The sequence below is a fragment of the Xiphias gladius genome, chromosome 16 (genome assembly GCF_016859285.1).
Source record: "Xiphias gladius isolate SHS-SW01 ecotype Sanya breed wild chromosome 16, ASM1685928v1, whole genome shotgun sequence".
Lineage (NCBI taxonomy): Eukaryota > Metazoa > Chordata > Actinopteri > Istiophoriformes > Xiphiidae > Xiphias > Xiphias gladius.
Window position 1 is genome coordinate 26,793,953 of NC_053415.1, and position 21,528 is coordinate 26,815,480.

The following is a 21,528-nucleotide window of genomic DNA, read 5'->3' on the forward strand; positions in this document are numbered from 1 at the left end:
CGACCCTCGGGATTTGGGTCGTCTGGTTTTCAGCTCACCTGGTCTGGCCGCCTGCAGCGTGTTTACACACCACACAACATTGTTGAACACCTCGTTCCAAAAACCAGGGCATTAATCTGCTGCTGCTGTAACAGCCTCCCCTCTTGTGGATTCAGGCTTTCCACAAGATTTTGGAACCCGGCATTCAGACGCAGGGGCATTGGCCTTTTCACAAAGGCACCGGTGCTAAAGAGAACATTAACGATGGCCCCGTCCGCTTCAAGTGTCCCAGGACGCCGTGACGGTATGACAGCGATCCGGCGCGAAACAGGACCAGGCCCCTGAAACCGAAGCGGCAGAATTGAAACTCAGCCGCCGTTCGCTTTACTCTAAATAATGAAACGGTTCTGCTTTTCCTACTGTGACGTGTCAAGACGTCGTCGGTGAAAAAAGAAAAGCGTTTCTAGAGGTTAGCTGGGGAGAACTAGGTTGATGCTTCCAGTACTTCTGTTTAGTGCCCAGCTTATTCATGTATTGACAGTTTAGATGTGATTGTTTTTGAAATATCCCGATTTATCTAGGACACCAAATCTGTTTTTGTGGCATCTTTCTTCTTTCAGCATATAAATAAATGCGTGTAACATCATTTTGAGAATATATTCAGCTTTTCCTTGGGAGGCGTCGGGTTCTGTATTTTGAACGCAGTGTTACTGGGCATTGCTTGATCGCTGCCATTAATTGGGCTTTTTGTCGTCACAGCTCACCTATGCCCTCATTTGTCAGTTTATTAGGAACACCCAGCTACAACAGTCCCGCATTAAACCCGACCTTCATGAAGGTTGTGAAGTTCTGCATTAGAGTCGGTGATTAATGGTCACTGTGGAGTCATGCCCACACAAATCTAAGATTTGGGATGTTGGTAACTGCGCGCCAAGGTTTTGACTCCATTTCTGATCAACTAAAAAAGAAAACGAAGATACAACTCGCGCGTGGGCCCCCGTCTCTGTCGTCCCTTGACTCGGGCAGCTGGAGCAAGAAAACACTGAATAGAAAAAGGCAATGCTTAAAATGTCCACACCAGGCGCTGAGAATGTAAGCTGCTGTAGGAAAATAACACAATTGACACAGTTGAATTTACAAATGAAATCTTTATAATTTTTTTATGTCAAAAAGAAACGAAGCCTGTTCAATCTCTACCAAATTGAATTTGCTGCCCGTCCGCCCCGTATCCACACGAGGCAGCAGGCTGCTTGCTACAGATCTTCTCTGCACAACTACAGTAAACAAGTCTTCAGGAAACATGCTTGATTTTTCCGGATACTTTTGCATTCAAAACATTTTATTTTGGTAAAATCATACAATTGCACAGCTGAGTATTTCCCATGCAGTGCAGGATCCTATAAGCTAATACAGAAAGCAAAGTCTACATCTAAAGAGCTCTAGGGTTCTCAAGGGAACGTGGAACAAGTCTCGGGCTCTGCTTGCGACAACACTAACGACATGAACCTCCTGTTCATCCTGAGCAGCACCGACAGCTGCTGTGGAAGTCGATGCTTCAGACCTGCTCCACATTCAAGGAGAACTCCAGAGACGTCATATATGCAAATACAACAATGAGAATAAACCACATGTTTGTTTCTTTAAGGATTGCCATGTGCCAGACATTCACTGGAGAGAAATAATTATCAGGTCAAATTAGAGTAAAGAATCAATAATGCACACAATTGGAAAATCTGAACACTTCTGCACCGATATGCTTAGGAAATTTATTTGCTCTTTTGACAGCTTTATTCCAAACCTTGGCATGTTTGTTCAATTCCATTTCAAATTTTGTTGACCAATTAGTATAATCTGATAGAGATGACTGGCCCTGAGAAGGCCGCGAAACAGCTGTGGATATTATTTACTGAGTCCAATGTATCTTAAACATTAAAAAGCTCACGCTACCCCGAAATATATAAATTTCACGCATACAGGTGACATTCAACATTCAAGTGCCAGTGTTTTTTGTACTGTCTTTTGGTCAAGTTTCTGAAACTTTCAAAGAATCACTTTGAGGCTTACAAAAATAAATATTTGTCAAAAATGCTTAATAAATTACACAAAACTAGCAGCAAAAGTAGAATCTAGAAATCTGTGCAAATGGCTAAATTCCCCCAACTGCTAAATCCCCTGGTCCCAAATAAATCCTGGTTTAAACGTTGAGAACCCTTCCCCTTTGTAAACAAGCTGCGTTTTTCACAATCTCCTCACACACAATATTTGGAAGCTTAAGGACACATAGTCAAGACATCTATATAAAACTCTAGATGTGCAATAAAAGAACTTTTGTAAAACTTGATGGGCACGACGTACAAGGGCCTACACACCTAAATCAAGTAGCACCATTCAATCTCAAGTTCTCAACACTGTCAGTGCATCCGCTTTTAGTTCAATTTCTTAAAAAAAAGGTTTCAAGGCACAACACACCCGATGAGAAAATTGGGAGCATTTTGAGGTGAAACGCCCCCGTCTCTCCTCCTCTCGATGGCTGCTCCTCTTTGAGAGGAAAAGCCTGCTCTGGCTTTACGAAGCCACAGATTTATTTATTTTTTTATACATGTCTGAGCAAATGGAACTCCCAGAGAGCCTGACAGTACTTTAATGTTCCAGGAAGGAAGTGGACGCTCCCGTCTTTGGCCACCTCCAGTTACACTATGCAGCAATGGAAACCAAAGCCACTGACGACGGTGGTGCACTGAAAACCGCGCCCCCACGCCTACCCCAGTTCCCCTAACCCCAGTGGTCGGAGTGCTGCTCTACCCTGCTCCGTTCCTCGCCGTTTAATTGATAAACCTCAGTGATCATTCAAATGCCTGTCTCTTAAAGATGAACCATGCCTCCAACGCAGCTTGAAAAGAGAAAACGTTTGTAATTAAGTTAAGCCTGCGACTCAGTTCACGCGTCCTTCCTCCTTGACCAAAAAACAAAACACTTGCGAGCGTAGAATACCATCTGGGCCTCGTGGCTGCCAGGCGACTCTTTCAACACTAACACCACACTATGCCCTCCCGATGCTGTGGTCCTTTATGCGGCCATTTTGAACTTCACTTTCAAGATGGCAGGCATTTTTTGTTTTGATACATATTTGTAGAGAAACAATTCAAAAAAAAAAAAAAAAAAAAAAAAAAGTTTAAAAAAGAAAAGTTTTTCAATTTTGCACACACCTGCACCAAAAATGTCTCAAGTAAAAAACAAAAAACACCGCCCACTTAATGTAGCTAGCACTTGGTAACATACTAGCTGCCATAACACTGTCAAGTCAATTGAAAAATGTGGAGTAACAAGTTCCAGCATTGATTATTCTTGCTTAAACCTCAGCGATTGTTGGCACTGAGCTTAATGACTTCTGTGTTTCTTAAGATTACGATAGGAATGACTACCATATCCATAAAAAGGAGCCTGTCCAGGATAGAGTGAGCAAAAAAAGAAGAAGAAAACAAATGTAACTTTGTCCCTCAGGATTAAAATACGGTTGCTTCACAGAGTGGCCCAGTTTGTATTAGACATAGTAATGGCTCCATTAGCTGTTTTACTAAAGAAAAAGGCTACATGATGTTCCTGCAATAAATTTGAAGTTCAAATGGAATCATGACTCCGAGAGCCACAATACCCCAGTGTTTGCCAAGGTTTGATTAAGTCCAAGCTTATTTTACCTTTCTAATATTTTTCACCAAACAAAACAACAGTAGAAACAAATTTAGAGCTCTTGGCCATAGTCATCTGGTGAAATGAAAACATAGATTTCCTGTTTAAATTCAAAAGGCACAGTACATTAACATACAAATGATCCTCAGGTTATTCAATTGGGTTTTTTTTTTTTTTCCACAAAAAGAACAAAAATACTTCTAACAATGAAAGTCCGAGGTTGCTATCGGACAATGCATGTCAGCATCCGTGCTCACTCTGAGGTGTGCGAATCTCTGCTGTCTCCGGTGCATTGCACGTGCTGGTGACTTTCCTTTGCGTCGTGCTGCACTTCCTTTTTGAGAGAAGCGAATGGCAGAGAACCAGGGTTGGTAATGTACTGTGTGTCAGTGAAGCTACACAGGGAGGGTTGTTATGGTCTGGCTTAAGTTAACATGTGGTTTCCGTTGGGTTGGGTTGGCATGGCAACCTATTCCTTAGGTGACTAGTTGCCCCACCAATCCACACTACCAGAGTGGCTGTAATTTCCTCCATAGCCGTCATTGCCGTAGAAGTTGCCACCAAAGCCACCTGTGAAGGACAAGGTCAGAGGTCAGCCTGCCGATTATCTCATCTCTTAAGTTATGAAACAGCTGTTTATTTCTACATCCAGCAGTTACAGAGCAACATGATCCTTCATTGGAATCTGGTGTTTGTGTCACCTGATGAATCTAAGACCAGTATTCTCTCTCTTAGCTCTGGTTTTTGTCTCCACCAGCTCCTGAGGGAAACATCAGGCTCTTTAGCTGCTAAGTGCTGCACTATGTTCACCAGCTGGTCTCTGACTGTGTTGAGCTGATATCGTACTGTGAGTTTTTAAGAGTGTGTCTGATTAAAACCCCTTCCTCATGTGGCCTTCGCCATAAGAGCGGCGAGAGTGAACCAGAGCAGTAAAGCTGTGGTTCGACAGAAATAATGAGCTGAAACTCACTATAAAGCTCCGTAAAGCCGAGGGGATCTGCTGGTTCAGATGATGATAATTCTGTTTGTTTTTGTTGTTTATTTTTAAAATTGTCATTTGATACATTGTTAGTGTGAAAATATTGGTTGCCACTTTAAATTAAACTCACACTGACTGGCATGTTTTCCATTAGGGTAAGCTTCGCAGAAATTGCATGCAATGAGGAGCTCAATTTGTAACCTATGGCTTTTATGTTGCACACTGTTTTGTGCACAAAAGCACAAAGGTTGCAGCTGTGAAACAATTTGCAACGGCATGGTTTACACATAGAAGTGTTGATGGTCTTAAGTTAACAAAAGTAAAAAACATAAAAAAAGGCAGTGGAAATATTGTTTGCTTACCTCCACCAAAGCCACGGTTTCCTCCGTGGCCTCCACTGTTACGCCCTGCACGGTTGCTGCTGAAGCTTCCAGAGCCACCAGACGTCTGACGGTAGTCTCTAGCTCCGAAACCGCCAGAGAACCTAGACAACACAAGAACGTTTGTTTATTTTTTAGATGTTGTGGTACAGATTTTCTGAAGGTACAACAAGCTAAAGATCACAGGTGGCTGAAGCTGTCAGTTGTATAAAATGGGGGGACAAAAAACAAAACAAAAAAACCAAACAAACAAGCAGAGTCAATGTTTAACACAAATAGTTCTCCAACAAGCTTATAAAACCAATGATCATCTCATCTGCCGGGTCACACGCCGATTAGCGCCAGCCTGGTGACGGCAGTGACCAGTCAGGCAACACGTATGGTATAATAATGATGTACGAGATTTTCCAGAGCAGGCCTACTTGTTGGTACTTAGTCACAACAGACAGATAACATACCGGGTCTACTCGCCTTGTTGTCATTTCAAAATATGCCGATCCATTCATGAGTCACTCATGGAAAGGATATGGTTTACGGTTTATTTATTTCGCACGTCATTCCCAAATGATGTCTAGAATTATCGAAGACCCAAGTTGTAAAAAGGTTAAGAGACACTTTCTTTGAAAAAGATATAAAGATACAGGGAAGGAGACCTATATGGCCTGTGACTCACACCAGACGACGAGGCATTGGTGTATGTTCTTAAAATACATTTGTCTCTGTGTGCAACTGTTACCTCTTGGAGCGTCCACGGTTGCTGCTCTTGTGCTGGTGCTCGTAGGCCAGGCTCTCAAGCCAGGAGGGAACCTCCTGCTTGGCCTCCACCAAAATGTCCAGCAAATCTTTGGTTATGTTGCTGTTTTTGTCGTTAAAGAACGACGTGGCCAGACCTGCACAAGACAGAGCAAGAGTAAGATTATATAGCCACTGAAATATTAATGTGCATAACAGGCGTCAAAAATAAGGTTCTTACCAAGGTTGCCCACACGTCCCGTACGGCCAATACGGTGAACGTACTCCTCAATGTCACTGGGCAAATCAAAGTTAATGACATGCTTGACATTGGAAATGTCCAGACCTCTAGCAGCCACCTGGAAAAGTAAAGGGGATAGATTAAAAAAAACCCAATGCTGAACCCGATGAGAATACCAGACAACTTAGTCATCTTTTTTTTTCCGACTGGCCACGTTTATTACGGTATTTGAATTAATTAGCAACAGCTATGAAAATGTCCTTCAGTTCAGCCAAAGCCACAGTTACCTCCATGACCCAGTTGGCCTGGTTTCCTTCAGGGTTTTTCCAAATGTCAAAGACTTTGAACCTTGACATTCTGTATACTTCTCTAAACAGATGCAATAAAAGATTTGTTGGCTTAAATTCAGCTCATTAGCCAAGCAGGAACCAGATCTCAACTGGAGATGGCTACCAGGACTAATTTCTAGTCATGATACTGTAAATTTGAGCTCCCATTAATTTAAAATGGTAAATTTAGCAAACTGAAACCTCTGTTTTCATGAAGGCCTGGAAGAAAACATAACGATATTGCTAGATTAAATCTTTCCATCTTTCAACTACTTTAACCAGCTCCTACCCAGTGTTAAAAACACCAAATGTGTCTTCTATAACTTTGGGAAAATTAAACTGTCATGCTTACAAAGACAAAGGGAATAAAGATTTTAAAGATTCTAAAATAAAAATTGAACAAAATAAAGCTTAGATTTACTACTTTTCTCTTGTTTGTTTAAACCAAGACCCCAATAAACAGAGTTTGGGGGAACAAAAACACGTTGAAGTTGCATGAACATTTTAGGATTACTTACGGCTGTAGCCACCAAGATGGGGCAGCGTCCAGACCGAAACTGATGTAGAGCTTCCTCTCTGTCTCTCTGGGATCGATCTCCGTGGATGCTGGTGCAGGCGTAACCCTCGTGGTAGAGGAAGTCTTCCAAAGCATCTGCTCCTTTCTTGGTTTCCACGAACACCAGGGTCAACGAGTCTTTACCTGTGTGACCGGAAATACAGATGATGAGACAAAAGGAGGGGAGCAGGATAAAGAGCATTAAAGGAGAAAAAAGAAAAATAAATAATTGATAGCTAGGAACAAGGCTATAGATGGATATTTGAAATAAAACAAGATGGGAACTTTAAAAATATTGAAAAGGAGGTTGGCAATTGCAAGATCATGAAGTGAAAGAGGAAAATCAAAAAACCAAAATGACAACTTAGAAATGGAGACAGGGGCTGCATAAAAAACTATTTACTGACAACCATTAATTTACATAACTGGCCTCATTTTTTCTGCACACAGTACTGAAAATCATTGAACAACAAAAAAAAAGAAGAAGAATTGTTAGATATTAGATTATAATCCAGATATTTGTCAGTAATGGCTATCAGAATAAAAGCCTGAGATAATAAAAATGAGGGGTGATGGGGTGGGCCAGGCCGATCCAAGTCGCATCATTCGCAGCTAACCCTGCAACTGTTTCACCAGCACACTCTGGCATAAGCCAGGAAAAACAAAACTGCATCCATCAAAGCTCCATCCTTTCTGTTATTACTTAAGCCTGTGAGTACTTTAAAATAAAACCCTGATCAGCCCAATCAGACTACTTTAATTGTTAAGGTGGTACTGAGCCACCTAGTTTCGCCACTTCCATTCAGTTGAACCCTATCCCTCAAGCTTCTTTACCTTGGTTGAATAACAGGCAAGTGTGTGCTTTAGCAAGATTGTCCATGACGTATATTACACATTAATTTGCTTTTTTGTAGTGGCAGCTGTACCGTTACCGTGGAAACAGAAAACACAAAAGCAACGTGCGTCATTTCTTTAGAGGTCAACTCATGTTACAAAAACACAGGGCTTTTACATAATAAGAGTAAGGAGTGGAAATTGTTAGAGCTGGGTCAATACAATATTAAAAATTTTACCGTTCATTGTTATCTATTATAGGAGTGGTTTAAACCAGATCTACAGAAACAGTTGTACTCTGTTCACTGAAGTAACAGGTCGGTGGCATTAAATCTGTCACAGCCATCTGACTCATGGAAACTGAGAGCTCTTTCTATGACAACCAGCCAACATGATCATGTTGAGCCAGCTGACCTTGGTGCTGGTGCTGAAAACTCACTAACACTATGTTACAAAAGGACCCCCTTTTCAGTCGGGAGGGATTGGACTATTGACTCAAAAATATGCGAGTTCACTCAGTCTATACGGTGCAAGATAAATGTTGGTCCTACAAACTAGTTGGAAATGAAAGGGGGGAAAAAAACAAACAAAAACAAAACAAACAAAAACAAACAACAAAAAACAAACAAACTGGCAGCATGTCAAGCGGGGGAGCGGAGGGACAGAATGAGCTGTGGAATGTAATGTTTCTGGCTTGTGGGTCAGAGTGAAGTTATGGTATGTTCACACTTACCCGGTTTCTCTGGGGCCTCTGTCACATTTTCCTGAACCTCACTGGGAATAACTAAGATAAAACCAAACCGGCCAGTAAACGTAAGGCTGCTCAGTACACAACTTCAACAGCTTTAGATCATCATGAGAAGCATACCCCCTTAAACACGGTAAGTGATTTCAGTGCCTGCTCACCACTGCACGAGATCTTTGTTTTGATATTTTATCTTTCACTGCAAGGTCTTGCTACAATGAACAACACTTGTTAGCAGAGATGTAGCAAAGTCAATATTAGCTTGATATGGGTCAGACTGACACAAACAGGATGATGGGTTAGAGCCCAATGTGACATTCATGGTAGAAAAATAAAAACAAAACCCCCAAGCATTAATTTTTGTGTTTGCATTTCTCACCTGTGGCATTGAGCAGGTCGAGGAGGAAGGACCTCTTGTCTGTCTCCTCTACCCAGACCACCTTCTGGGTGATATTTTCTGAAGTGGAACCAACACGCCCCACTGCCAGGAAAATGTAGTCTTCCAGAAAATCACGAGCCAGGATCTACGCAAACAAACCAAATAGATAGGTATTCCAATATTTATCACATTAAGCAAGATTTTGTTAACTTGTTGAATGTCTAACATACCTGGATCTCCTTGGGGAAGGTGGCACTGAACATCATGGTCTGGCGAATGCCTTTATGTGGCATTGTATCCTGCTCCACAATGCGTCTGATCTGTGGCTCAAAACCCATGTCCAACATGCGGTCAGCCTCATCCAGGACCAAGTAGCTGCACAGACACATTTCATAAAAAAAATGACTTAAGTCCAAACAATTAATCGATTGCCAGAAAATGAATCAGCTATTTTGATATCTTTTTTGGTCGTTTTTAAATGCTAAATATTTGCTGGGTCAAGCTTTGCTAATGTGCAATTCATTGCTTTTTTTGTTGGTATAATTGTAAACCGAATCTCTTTGGGTTTTAGAATAGTGTTGGGACATCTGAGGACATCACTTTGGGCTCTGGGAACTCTTAACAGGCATTTCTCATATGTGACATTTTAAAGACAAAACAACAAATTGATTAATCAAGAAAATAATTGCAAATTAATTGTTAATTAAAATAATTGTAAGTTGCTGCCCTAAAAATGACAAAACAAAACACTGGACCCTGTTTTTTTTTTTTAAATATATTTTTCTAAGTGGATCCCTGTGCTATACTGACTTGCAATAGTCCAGGCCAATCTTGCCCCTCTCCATCATATCAACCAGACGTCCAGGTGTGGCCACAAGCAGGTGACAGCCTCTTTCCAAGTCCCTGATCTGCTGGCCGATATCAGCTCCACCATACACCACGCAGGGACGTACACGTGAGCGATAGGCAAACTAGGAAGTAGGAAGGAAGGGAAACAATTAATCTTCAAGATGCGTATTAATTTGATGTTGAGGCAAACAATGTTATGTTCAACTATAGTGTCAGTTACAGTCAGCTGTATGCTCGGAGCTCACCTTCCTCGCCTCATCATAGATCTGCAAGGCCAGTTCTCTGGTGGGAGCCAGGACAAGGGAGATGGGGTACTGCTTACGGCGGCCATACCTTCCATTCTCCTGAAGATGAAAGAAGGAAATAATGTTTATAAGAACAAGTCAAATCCTAATGCTGGATATGTTTAATTAATATTCATTCTCTTTCCCCAGTACCTGTCCATTGTTCTTGGCAGCCTGAACAGCATCTCCTGGTCCTTCGGTGTAGATCTGACTCAGCACTGGCAGCAAGAAGGCAGCGGTCTTACCAGAGCCTGAAACACAGCAGGGATCAGACACACACTTCCACTATTTAGACTTGGGATGTGCAAGATTACCTGATTAAACGATTATACATTGCTACCCTGCTAGTCTGCACCAGATATATTAAATTAATATTTTATTATGGTATAATGCCAGTTAACTGTTGCATCTAAGATGTTATGCAGCTGCCTGCCACTAGCTAGGGCTGCAGCCCCATTCTCCCTGTGCTTGAGCCCAGATATTGTTAAGAAGCAATGTGTAAAATGGGACAGATGACATCTCATAAAACCAGCGCGGTTGGGCAGTATTTTGATCTAGAAAATGAAAATAAGGTTGTATCTAGGCTGGGTCAGAATAAGCTGGCATATAGCCACTCAACCAGAGCAATGCCTAACCACATTCAGCACAGGTATGAAGCCCGTATGTACTAACTGCTAACATAAGCCACACTAAGCCAACCAATATGACAATTTACCCGCTGATACTGTGATCCCGCTCGGTCTGAAAAGGTAACGCAGATCACGGCAGTTTTTTTTTTTTTTTTTTTACTTTTACACTAGTCGACTAGTTTAAATTTAAACCTCCGTTTAAAAATCGACAGGAAATTAGTCATAGGCAAAACACCCCTAATTTAGACTATAAAAAAAGTAAAGGATAAAACCATGGATCCAAAAGATATACACTTGATCACATCAACTTTTGCTTTCTATTTTAAAAAGGTTAAGAGAAATTAATCAAGAAAAGACTTGTTGATCTACTTAAGGCTGTCGTGCACACATTGAGAGTATATAGAAATACTAACCAGTCTGTGCGCAAGCCATCAGGTCTCTCTTGGACTTGATGATGGGGATAGCATGCTTCTGGACCGGGGTTGGACGAGTGTAGCGACTCAGGTTGATGTTCCCCATGATGATCTCTCCCATGTCCAAATCATGGAACTACAGAATAACCACACATGAAAACGTTAAGATTAAAATTTTAAAATGAGCACACACAGATATAGGTTGGCCATAAATTACACCATTAGGAATATGCAAGCACTGCTGAGTATAGACTTACGCTTTCAATGTGGGGTGGGCAGTTGCTTCCAGTGGCCTCTACAGGAATATCATCATATTTCTCAAAATTTATCCCAGTGTTGCTTCCAGAGAAAAGCTCGCTAGAAAATGAGGTTTGCAAAAGTTTATGTCAAACGCAGACACAAGATGGCTGTTAGCTCTGTTATTTGTGAGCAGAATCTGTCTTACTGTTCCAGGCGCTCGTTGGGAGCAGTGGGCTTGGACCAATCATCATCTCTGGAGTCCTCCACCCAGCGGCTGTTTCCTCCACCCGCAAAGCCCCCACGTTCATATCTGTACACATGCACAAATCTTTAAGCTAGTGTTTTTTCCCTTATTGAGCAAAAACAATAGGGGCAAACTGTGGTAGGTAGATCTCAGTATGTCTGAAATAGCTGCAGTGAGCTAACGGCTAAACTTGCGGTGTATAACACAATAGCTATACTAACTTAGGCCCTAGCATACCAGTTTTTTTCTTTTTTTCCCTTTTTTTTCTCTTCACTATTGTGAAGTGATCTGAAATAACTGACGCATTGAGTGATGGTCAGTTGCAATATCTTAGAACATGTTGTAAGGTGCTACAGTCTTTAACTTGTCTGCCAGTGTTAATACAGACTAGAAGGAACTTCTATGCAATGAACTAAAAAGCTAGGTGAGGACCTTCGGGACTTAGTGTAGTTCGAGCTGGTTGGGCTTATCACCTATGCTAGTTAGCTCAAAATAAGGCAATGGAAATGATCATGTCCAAAAACACAAACTTAAATAAAGACACATACACTCAGTCGTCTCCAGATTACACTGAATGCTTCTTGAGAAATTTTAGATAATTCAAACCATTAAGATCTAACAATTTACACACCTTCCCCTTGAGCCTGCCCCACGGTCATTGAAGAAGGCAGACTTGGACCTATCAGACCGTCCCCCAAAGCTGTTGTAGGCAGCATCCCTGGGAGCCCCTCCCCAGCTTCCATCTTTGTTGTCATAACTGCCAAACCCTGTAATGAACAGATAAAGATTAAGTGATATAATTGGAGATTTTTTTTGCAAATCAGCTGTGAGACGTCTTCAGATGAGCAAACGCAAAACATGGTTTTTCCCTTAAAAACTAAAAGTTGTTGTTGTTTAAAATTCAAGTTATTTATGATCAGAAACTAAGCCCATTAAGTGCTATTTATAATTTACTGCATATCCATTATGCATATGTGGAGTAACAGCACTCTGAAATTGTAACTGTATAAATTAACAAGGGTGGGGGAGGTTACAGTTTACATCTAAAACTACACTGTCACCACTTTACAACTAAAGCTATAGTTACACATTTTAAAGGACGACAGGATTTCCCCACCTGCGTTTTGCAATGGCTGATTAAACGTGCCTCCACCCCTGTTACCACGGTAGGCGCCGCGCCCACCTCTATCATTGCGAGGGGGTCCTCGCCCTCCGAAGCCCCCATTTGTGCGGTTGTCATGGTAACCATTCACAAATCCATTGCTGCGTCCGCCGTCCCATCCAGGTGAATCTTCATGGGGAGACAAAAAAAACAGAATAAGAGGCCTGTAAGGAGGAGCACAATGCTGCACATATGTCAGTAAGTAAGTAGAAATTTGTGTTCGCAGTCTTTACTAGCCACGAGTCTCTCTTCAAGTGCTGACCTATTTTCAGCCTAATTTACTAACAGTTGGGATACAAGAAACTTCATAACAGACTAGAACTTGGGCGAAAAGTTTGCATAATTCTAAGAAAAATGCTGCAACAACAGTTGTGTCATGGGTCAAATTAATGACATCCGATATAAAAAGTAGGGGGGAAAAAAAAAACGAAAAGCAAGTTGTACATCTCTACAAGAGAATGGAGGCAAAGAAATTAAAGGTAAAAAAAAAAAAAACCTAACCAGACACACTTTGTTAGAAGGGTGACTGCTATGTACCAAGAGACCTAATGAGCCCTGTCTCTGCCTGTATGGGACATTTACCACAACGATCAGCCCAGCTTTGGACACTGGCTGCGTCATCATTCCCATCTGTGACCACACTGATCAGTGCAGGCTGAGGATGAGGCTGAGGCTCGTGGGAGGGGAAACCGACTGTTAGTACCGCCACAGTACGGCTAGCTAAGTAGCTGAGGCTATGCCATAATAGCATGAAGGGGCAGAGCAGCCGTACAGATCAAGTCTCAGATTAGTCTTGCTTTGAGTAACAATCGGTTCAGTCAAAGGGGCTGATTCTAGATCTGTGTTGAGGATTTTAATTTATACCGGCTGGCCAACAGGTAAATGCATCCACCATGGTGCCCCCTTCAAATAAGCACAAGAAAAGCCTTGTAATGCTTCACACACGCAAACAATGATCTATGTGCTGTAGACCAGTCCACAGCTTGGACAAGTAAATGATGTCACAAGTTTTTTGTCTCCGATATTGATCTGAGTGAATAAATTCAGAGTAATAGGCAATGAAAACATATGTTGTCCAATATTTTCTGAACAAGCTAAAAACCCTGTAGATGGTGAAAAGACCTCTCAGACAAATGTACATTGCGATCAAAGGGGCAAATTAAAGTAATTACTTCAATTTCAGACATGCGGAGTTAGATATTTTCCCAGTCTCACTGTCTGGTCCAAAACGTTTACCAAACTTACTTTAAAATAGTTCAGTGTGGTATATCAATTTTCAATTAACTACAAAAACACTGCATAATGATTTTTAGTAGAATTTAGTCACTCAGACTAGTATCAGACAAAAATGATGCATGTGCAGTCTGCAAACATGGCATGAACACCATGCAGCAGTGTCACAGCCTAGCTCTCTGATATGGCAATGCAGATAACGTCACAGTTCATGTCAAACCACCAAAATAAACAAATAATACCATTTCTAGAAGCACTAAGTACCAAAGTGATGCGAGTTTAACCCTTGATTAAAAATCCTGCTCTTAAATTATGTAAAAATGTTGCAGTAGTAGTGATGCATTATGGCTAACAAACATGAAAGCTGTAGCAGAGTAACATTTCTCCATGGGCAAGCAATACTTAATTAACCACATCTTTTGTAGCTTGCAAGTAAATTGCAGACTGCAAATTAACGGCATACTCTAGAAATGCTTGTGCAGCAACCTACGCCTGCTCAAACTCAAAGACTACGTGTTGTAAGGGTATAAGTTAGCTTTGACAATCTGCGTAAAAGGCAACATTTCTGGTACACTATCATCCATTAAATGCAGCGTGAAGGCCAGCTAACAATGGCAAGAAGTCAGTTGTTCTAATAATCATTCAGTCACAAATGCCCAAAAAAAAAGGCCAAGGAGAACACCTGATAATCACTTTACTTTGAAATGGCCTCACTGAAACAAACATCCCTTTCAGACCAACGCTACAGGTCAGGAGTATTCAACAATGGGCCGGGGGGGGGGAATGCACCAGAACACTTCAGTGGTTATTCTAACTTCACATCAGAGAGAATTTAAAAAAATAAAATAAAATAAAAAAAATTCGATCAGGTGGAGCAGTCAAAAAAAAAAAAAAAAAAAAAAACCCTGCATACACTCAGGTTCCTTGCTCAGTGTTCAATAATCCCACTTAATACTTTTCAATAGTATTGAAGGTAGACCAAAAGCTACAAGGTCTATAAAGAACTCAAAAGTAGAAGTGAGAGACTTGTTAATAATGAGCGGGATTGAATGATGTCAGTGTGGCAATGTAAAGCTCAATTTCTCTGCAAAATAAAATCCCTGCTTTTATTTCATGACTGTGACTAACAGATGTTAAATGGTATAAAATGGCTGAACAATGCAGAAAGGGTACAGGTCTCAGATAATTCTTTCACAGCTGATAATGTCTCATTATTAGTAAGACAGCCACACTAGTGATGCAGTGCGGAGTCTTTAAGGCACCATCACCATGCATCGTGAGCAACTTCATTTGCAAGCTTTGACAAACGCTGTGTTAGGCCCAGATTTCTGCTGCATTTTTCAAGTGACCATGACAAGCAAGGGCACGTTGATTATGCCCCAGTGTTCAGCTATGTATACAATGAAACTCTGCCAACAAGTAGATGGCATGGCATGCAGGTCAAGGTATACCACATCTGTTTCGCCAACCCCCACAGTAGGCATGGTAAAAGGCAAGCTCTTGAGAGGCCAGTCTTGGGTAACCTGAGCAAAGGTAGGGAAGCAGGCTATAAAAAGACTCACCCATAATTACTGGCTTATGCAGTATGAGTGTTGGGCTTGACTTTACACTAATAGTTACCAATCTTACAGTCATCCCATCCTGAAGTAAAGTTATTTCTGTGTCTTTGCTGACACTCTGCCTGCCATGGTTGTGGGCACTGCTTAGAAGACACTTGGGGGGACATTGCAGGTGAAATATGAGCTTGAATATACAATGGGGGGAAAAAATAAAAAATAAAAAATCATTTTAATGATTCTATCATATGCTTCAATAGATTAAAAACTAAACTCACTACAGTAAAGAAGAGCATTAACCCAACAATCTTATCCTTACATCAAAGTGCCCTTTACCTGTAAGATATTTCTAATTTTGCCTGCAAGCAGAGAGAAGCACACCATTTTATCATGGGCCCATCATAAACTTTTACAGTGAAGTGTATAGGTCTAACCTAACCCTCTCCCCCTTCGCACTGGCTTTGCTGGTGTGAAAAATGGCTATTACATGCATCTGGAAATGCAGGTTGCCCTCAGCGAAAGCAGACAGAAGGGACTTACAGAGATTTACTGGTGCCACTGAATAACCGCACTGTCTACCAGCGGAATAAGCATTTCCTGCTGTGGAATAAGAAAACAGTAAAACGAGAAAAACGTCAAGTGTGCAATGACACAGTACCATGATTCCAAGTTTGTTGGGTTTTTTTTTTAAAATGTAGAATTACCTGACTGAGTAAGTCAGGCACAACATGTGTCTTGATTTAAAGCCTTTAAGAGGCTAAACAAGTACCAAAAAAAAAAAACAAACAAACAAACAAAAAAAAAACTTCCTCACAACCACCTCAACCTTACTAGAAAACATTGATACAAGTCTACAGATGTCAATACTGTCTAAGATTTAAAAAAATAAAAAAAACCCACCCACCCTCCACATTTCCCCTTTATCAGAGCAGTCAACAGCTAGCACTCCTCTTTTTCAAATGTGAGACATTGCACCAGGAAAAAATTAACTATGAAAATCATTACTAAAATGTTAAACTGTTAGACAGTTTTGAAATTTGCCCAATTCTCTTACTTATGTGCAGTCTTGGGTGAAAATTTGAGGCTACAGCCATTTTACAATACCACTTGCCCTACTTTATCTGTGCCAAAATAAGCTATCATGCACAGACACCGAAAACCCATCTGACATGGCTCTCTCTTCTCATTCTGTGCACAAGTTAAAATGAGACTAGTGTCCTCTACATTCCTAATGGTCTGAAGTGCAGCAAAACCACCACCTTCGTCTTGATGAGTAAAGATCTATGTGCTAAGACACAAATATTGTCTGGTTAACGCCTCACCAATTTTTTCTCAATTGTGCTTGCTTTTACCATGCTCTGATGGGCTTTTAAAATCAAGAACATTACAAGTCAAACCTGTGTTGATGGTCTGACTGTGGCTAAGTGTGTGAGTGTTACACTAAACTCACCGTTTTTTGAAGCATCTTTGTTCCTCAAGTGAGGTGGAATGTAACGTCCTGGATGGAGAGGGGAGGGAAAAAAAAAAAAAAAAAAAAATACATGTCATGTGCCACATATAGTTAAACACACTAATTTATTAAGCCTGGTGTTGTTTACAAACTAAAGAAGCTATGAATAAATACACTCAAAACACTTATGACAGAGCATTCAGTGTTTCACCTAAATTGACTGCTTTTTGTTGGGGGATTGGCTTCTCTTCTACAAGACTGTATGGAGTTGGGTCAAAGTATGTCCTCCTATGCTTGCTCTGGCCAGGAGCAATTTCCATCAGCGGGAGAGCTGCTAGCATTCGCGCCACTGTTGCCAAATTTCGTGTGTTCAAGAACCAATCACCCCCCCCCCCAAAAAAAGTGTAGGGGCAACACTGGCATTACTACACAACTCTGCGGAGATGTGTAAGAACTATCCAGTTTAAACCACTGTTTTCCTCAAATATAAAAACCGACTACGAAAGGAATATCTCCCTTCCTTGTTTTATAAAAATACATCTTGAAATAACTTGAATGTAAATCACCTATATACAAAACTACCAATTATAAAAACAATTATTACATGACGCTCATTACAGTTACACTGACAAGTAAAATCTGCTTATTACTTACTGCCAGTTCCTCCGCCTTGTCCGTCAGAGTTCAAGTCTAGGGCAGCAAGCTATAGTAAAAAAAGGAAAAAAAGGAAAATGTTAAGAATCTTAAAAAATAGGTGTTTTAAAAAATAGTTGTGCATTCAACCAAGAGTTTGAAACTACTAACAATAGACGATGAGGGTAAAACAATACATGACTACTTTTGAAATAATACAAATATCTTGAGCAATTCTCCAACACGAAATGTTAGGCTATCAACTAGAGCTTCAATGATTACTCGATTAATTGATTAGCTGAGAGACAGACAAGTAATTTGCAACTATTTCTGATAATCGAATAATCGTTTTAGTCATTTTAAGCAAAAATTACAAATATTTGCTGGTTCTCAAATATGATGACTTGGTGCTTCCTCTGTTGAATATGATAGTAGACTGGGAACATCTTTGGGTTTAGTACAGTTGGTCAAACAAGACAAGACATGCTGGAAAATATATGGGAAATTATGATTTTTTTTCCACCATTTTCTTATATTTTATAGACAAAGGAATAATTGGTTAATAAAAAAAAGCCATCCAATTTAAAGGATAGGTTCACAATTGTTCAAGTCTGTCTCAGAATAGTAAGGTGCACATAACAACATGAAAACAGGTTTTTGCTTTCAAAGTCCAAAGGCGCATTTAAAACTTTATCTGAAGCGAACAGAGGCTTCAACAGTCTGATAAGTCGTATCAAGATGGCATCCCCCCAAGTTGCAGGGTTTAGTATTAAATTCCCTCTGTGTTTACACAGACTGGCGTGCAAAGACCGTAATAAAAGAAGTACTTTTGTACAACTTTGAGAGAAATCCACTTGGGTTTTCTAGTGCAGACTGCCTCCAAAGCTTTAGATGAACTCTGGAAACTGTTTTTGCACCAAAAGAGGCCTGAATTTTGTCTCCCATCACTTCCATTACAAGTTAATTAGGAAGGGATCTTTTAGTGACTGATATCAGCCGGGGGTATGATCACAGCAAGCAAATCTTGTTTCAAATGTCCAAATGGGTTCCTGACTATTATTTGAAGACAGTATTAGAAATTGCGAGCCTATCCCTTAATTGATAGTGAAATAATCGTTAGTTGCAGCCCTACTATCTACTACTTTTAGTTAGATGGTTTTGAACCTTAGTCTAAACCAATAATCCAAAACATCCTCAAACTCCTTACATAACTTTCCTTATTAAAACCGGTTTGGTTTAACTAATAAGTGACTTGGCAGGCATGGATCAACCATCTATGAGGGTACGTCGACAAATTGAAAAGAGGCGACAAAAAAGTGAAATAAATACCTTAACACCAGAGGTCAGTTAACTTGTACAAATTAATGCTACCTAAACGATTTCTAAAGTTGAGAGCATAACATTTACGTAACAGAAACTTTAATGATCGCTAAAAACCGCTGCCAACATTTTTTCCTGCGCCACGTTTCAGGTCGAGAAGGCCCAACGTTAGCCGGGCTAACTTAGTAGGATGCCGGCCGGATCGTAAATGTTGGCTAACCCTTGTAAATTGCCATTAATTTAAATAAAATTTCACGAGAGGCGAGTAACGTATTATATTTCGTTGAGTTTGAGGCTGCTGTCAGCCATTTTAAAAAGGGGACACACATAATTAGGAAGCATGTTAGTTCTCTGGAACAACGTAGTGACGAACTCCGCCATCACAATCTTCTCTACGGCGACATCACCACCTCCATTTTACCAGCCGCAGCGTTAGCTTAGCTGGCGGCTAGCGACTCTTTCGCCGTTGAAACTACATGTGCGTAACGGAAAAATCACCCAATTTCTATGAGAAAAACAAAGAAGCTGGAAGTACTTACCTGCTGATCTAGACCGTGTGGATTATCAATGACCACATGACTCATAACTAAAGAGAATAGTGGGGGATTATTTCTGAAGAGAAAGGATTTTCTTTGTTAGCTCGACCGGCTATGCTGTAACGTTAATTTAGCTTTTCTTTTCTGTAAAAATTTACGACCTTGAGTCAACGGTTAACTCTGACGTTAGCTAGACGATTACGTTTACTTTAAATAAATAAAACTACGTTTTTTGTTATAAATATTAATTCCGTTCAAGTTTCCAAATGAAATGATGGCTGTGGAGCAGTTGAACAGATACCCCCTCCCGGCAGGCTTGACCGTGGTGGAATGAGGCACCGAGCGTTCAGGTAGCGCGAGATATCGCCTCTGTAACCTCAGGCCACCAGGTTGTTGGACAAATATCGCGATGTTTCCGTACATCTCGGATTGGTATTGCCGGCAGCAGAAAACGCAGACACACGGAACCGATTATTAAGGTTGGATTTCCTCTGTGTCATTACCGTTGTGTCTTAAAAACAACTCAGGAACGAAACCTAAACTTTTGCACCATAACATACATCCGGTCTTCCCGTGGATGGAAGATGAAAAGAAAGCAAAACAACCGAATAGAAACAACATTACCACAAAGACACGCAAAAAGACGCGAAATGACTATTAAGAGATACAAAGAGATGCAGAGCTACCACAAAGGCAAGGCAAGTTTATTTGTATTGAACATTTCAACAAGACAATTCAAAGTGCTTTACATAAAACATAAAAGGCATCAAGACAAAATGTAAAAGCAACATAAGAAAACACGAAAAAGCATTTAGATAGAAAAGAAAAAAATAAACACAAGAGTAAAAGTTACATTGCAGTGTAGGAAATGATTAATTATTTGATTCAATAAAAGGCAGCTGCAAACAGAAAAGTCTTCAGCCTTGATTTAAAAGAAATGAGAAATGAGAGGCAGTTTTCTGGGAGTTTGTTCCAGATATGTGGAGCAAAAAGTCTGAACGCTGCTCCTACATGTTTAGTTTTAACTGTCGGGGCAGAAAGCAGATGTCCCAGATGACCTAAGGGAAGGAGAGACAAAAAGAGAGAGAGAAAAAAATGGCCAAAGAGAAAAAAAACAGACCACAAAGAGAATAAAATTGACTACAAAGAGATGCAAAACTATCACAATAAGATGCAAAACTAACACAGCGATGCAAAATGACCACAGAGAGATCTAAAATGAGATTTGTAGTGGCTTTGTGTCCCAGTGTCCCAGTTTGGGTGTCTTGTCTACATAGGCACGGGGGGGGCTTTTACATTACATGCCAGTGCCGAGGGTCCCATTGTCTCATAATCCGTCCATGACAAAGATGCAAATCAGAGAAGCCTATTTACATAAAAGGTTCCCCCAAATTGTTCAAAATTGGACATGTCTGACCATCCCCTAATCACATGGTATCGAATGTCCTTGTAAGGTCAGGAGGGTCAGACTCAACCAACCCCCCCCCTCTTTTCCCTCGTGTGCAGTGCACCTTCTGTTCTGCATACAGTTAAGCTCGTGAGGCCTGTTCTATTCATTTATCCCCTGCTGCATGCTGCACCGGTGGAGTGGGGGCGGAGGAGACCATATGTCGCTGGGATAAGGTAGACCAGAGGTACTTGGTCACTAGGAGAAAGGTCAGCTGGTGAGAGATTTCTGAAATGACTGGTAAGTGAGGCTTAGGCCCAGAAAATCCCCCTTTACTCTGCCTCTAAGACATCACTCCTCACGTAAATTTAATTGTTTCCTAGAAAGTACATGTTTGCAGGACCCTCTGGACTTTTATACATTCTCTTACTAAAACCAGAGTCATTATTCTTACAACTTGTAACTATGTACATTTACTTAGGTGCTGTACTGAAATACAATTTCAAGGTACTTGTACTTTGCACTTCTCCTCCACTACATTTCAGAGGGAAATATTGTACTTTTTACAGCACTACATTTATTTGATGACTTTTGTAACGTTGCAGATTCAGATTGATAACACAAAATAATCAATAAATTAATTGTGATGTATTATTATAAGAAAAGGCTTTATTTGTCACTGGGGGTAAATTCACAAGCTACACAGCCCTATATAAAGTAGTTAAAGTTAGTCCCGGCTTTACCAGCTGCA

At 40.6% G+C, this 21,528-nt stretch overlaps 1 protein-coding gene across 6 annotated transcripts; it reads right to left on the minus strand.

Moving 5' to 3' along the window:
• Nucleotides 1–1,297: 1,297 nt before the first annotated feature.
• Nucleotides 1,298–19,770, minus strand: ddx3xa (DEAD-box helicase 3 X-linked a). 6 transcript variants are annotated; one of them, XM_040147562.1, is made up of 20 exons: nt 19,394–19,769; nt 17,556–17,604; nt 16,902–16,949; nt 15,992–16,051; nt 12,684–12,791; nt 12,132–12,267; nt 11,462–11,566; nt 11,274–11,373; nt 11,017–11,152; nt 10,128–10,225; nt 9,936–10,034; nt 9,652–9,812; nt 9,072–9,216; nt 8,842–8,986; nt 8,451–8,501; nt 6,846–7,027; nt 5,999–6,116; nt 5,762–5,915; nt 5,008–5,129; nt 1,298–4,236 (listed from the first exon to the last, which is right to left on the minus strand). In XM_040147562.1, exons 1-20 carry the CDS (start codon nt 19,436–19,438, stop codon nt 4,151–4,153), a joined length of 2,148 nt encoding a protein of 715 aa, XP_040003496.1. In that variant the 5' UTR covers nt 19,439–19,769; the 3' UTR covers nt 1,298–4,150. The 6 variants fall into 6 exon arrangements, with proteins under 6 accessions (XP_040003496.1, XP_040003493.1, XP_040003494.1 ...); XM_040147559.1 differs by having other exon boundaries at nt 12,618–12,791; XM_040147560.1 differs by lacking the exon at nt 8,451–8,501 and having other exon boundaries at nt 12,618–12,791; nt 19,394–19,770.
• Between the last annotated feature and the right edge of the window lie 1,758 nt (nt 19,771–21,528).

Bases quoted from the DNA above. Each gene is read 5' to 3' on its own strand.
- ddx3xa (XM_040147559.1), bottom strand. From the start codon at position 19,438: ATGAGTCATGTGGTCATTGATAATCCACACGGTCTAGATCAGCAG. The intron at 16,950-17,555 runs GTAAGTAATAAG...CTCTCCATCCAG, and splicing joins ACAAGGCGGAGGAACTGGCA to GACGTTACATTCCACCTCAC. The intron at 10,226-11,016 runs GTTAGTATTTCT...GCTGTGTTTCAG, and splicing joins GATGGCTTGCGCACAGACTG to GCTCTGGTAAGACCGCTGCC.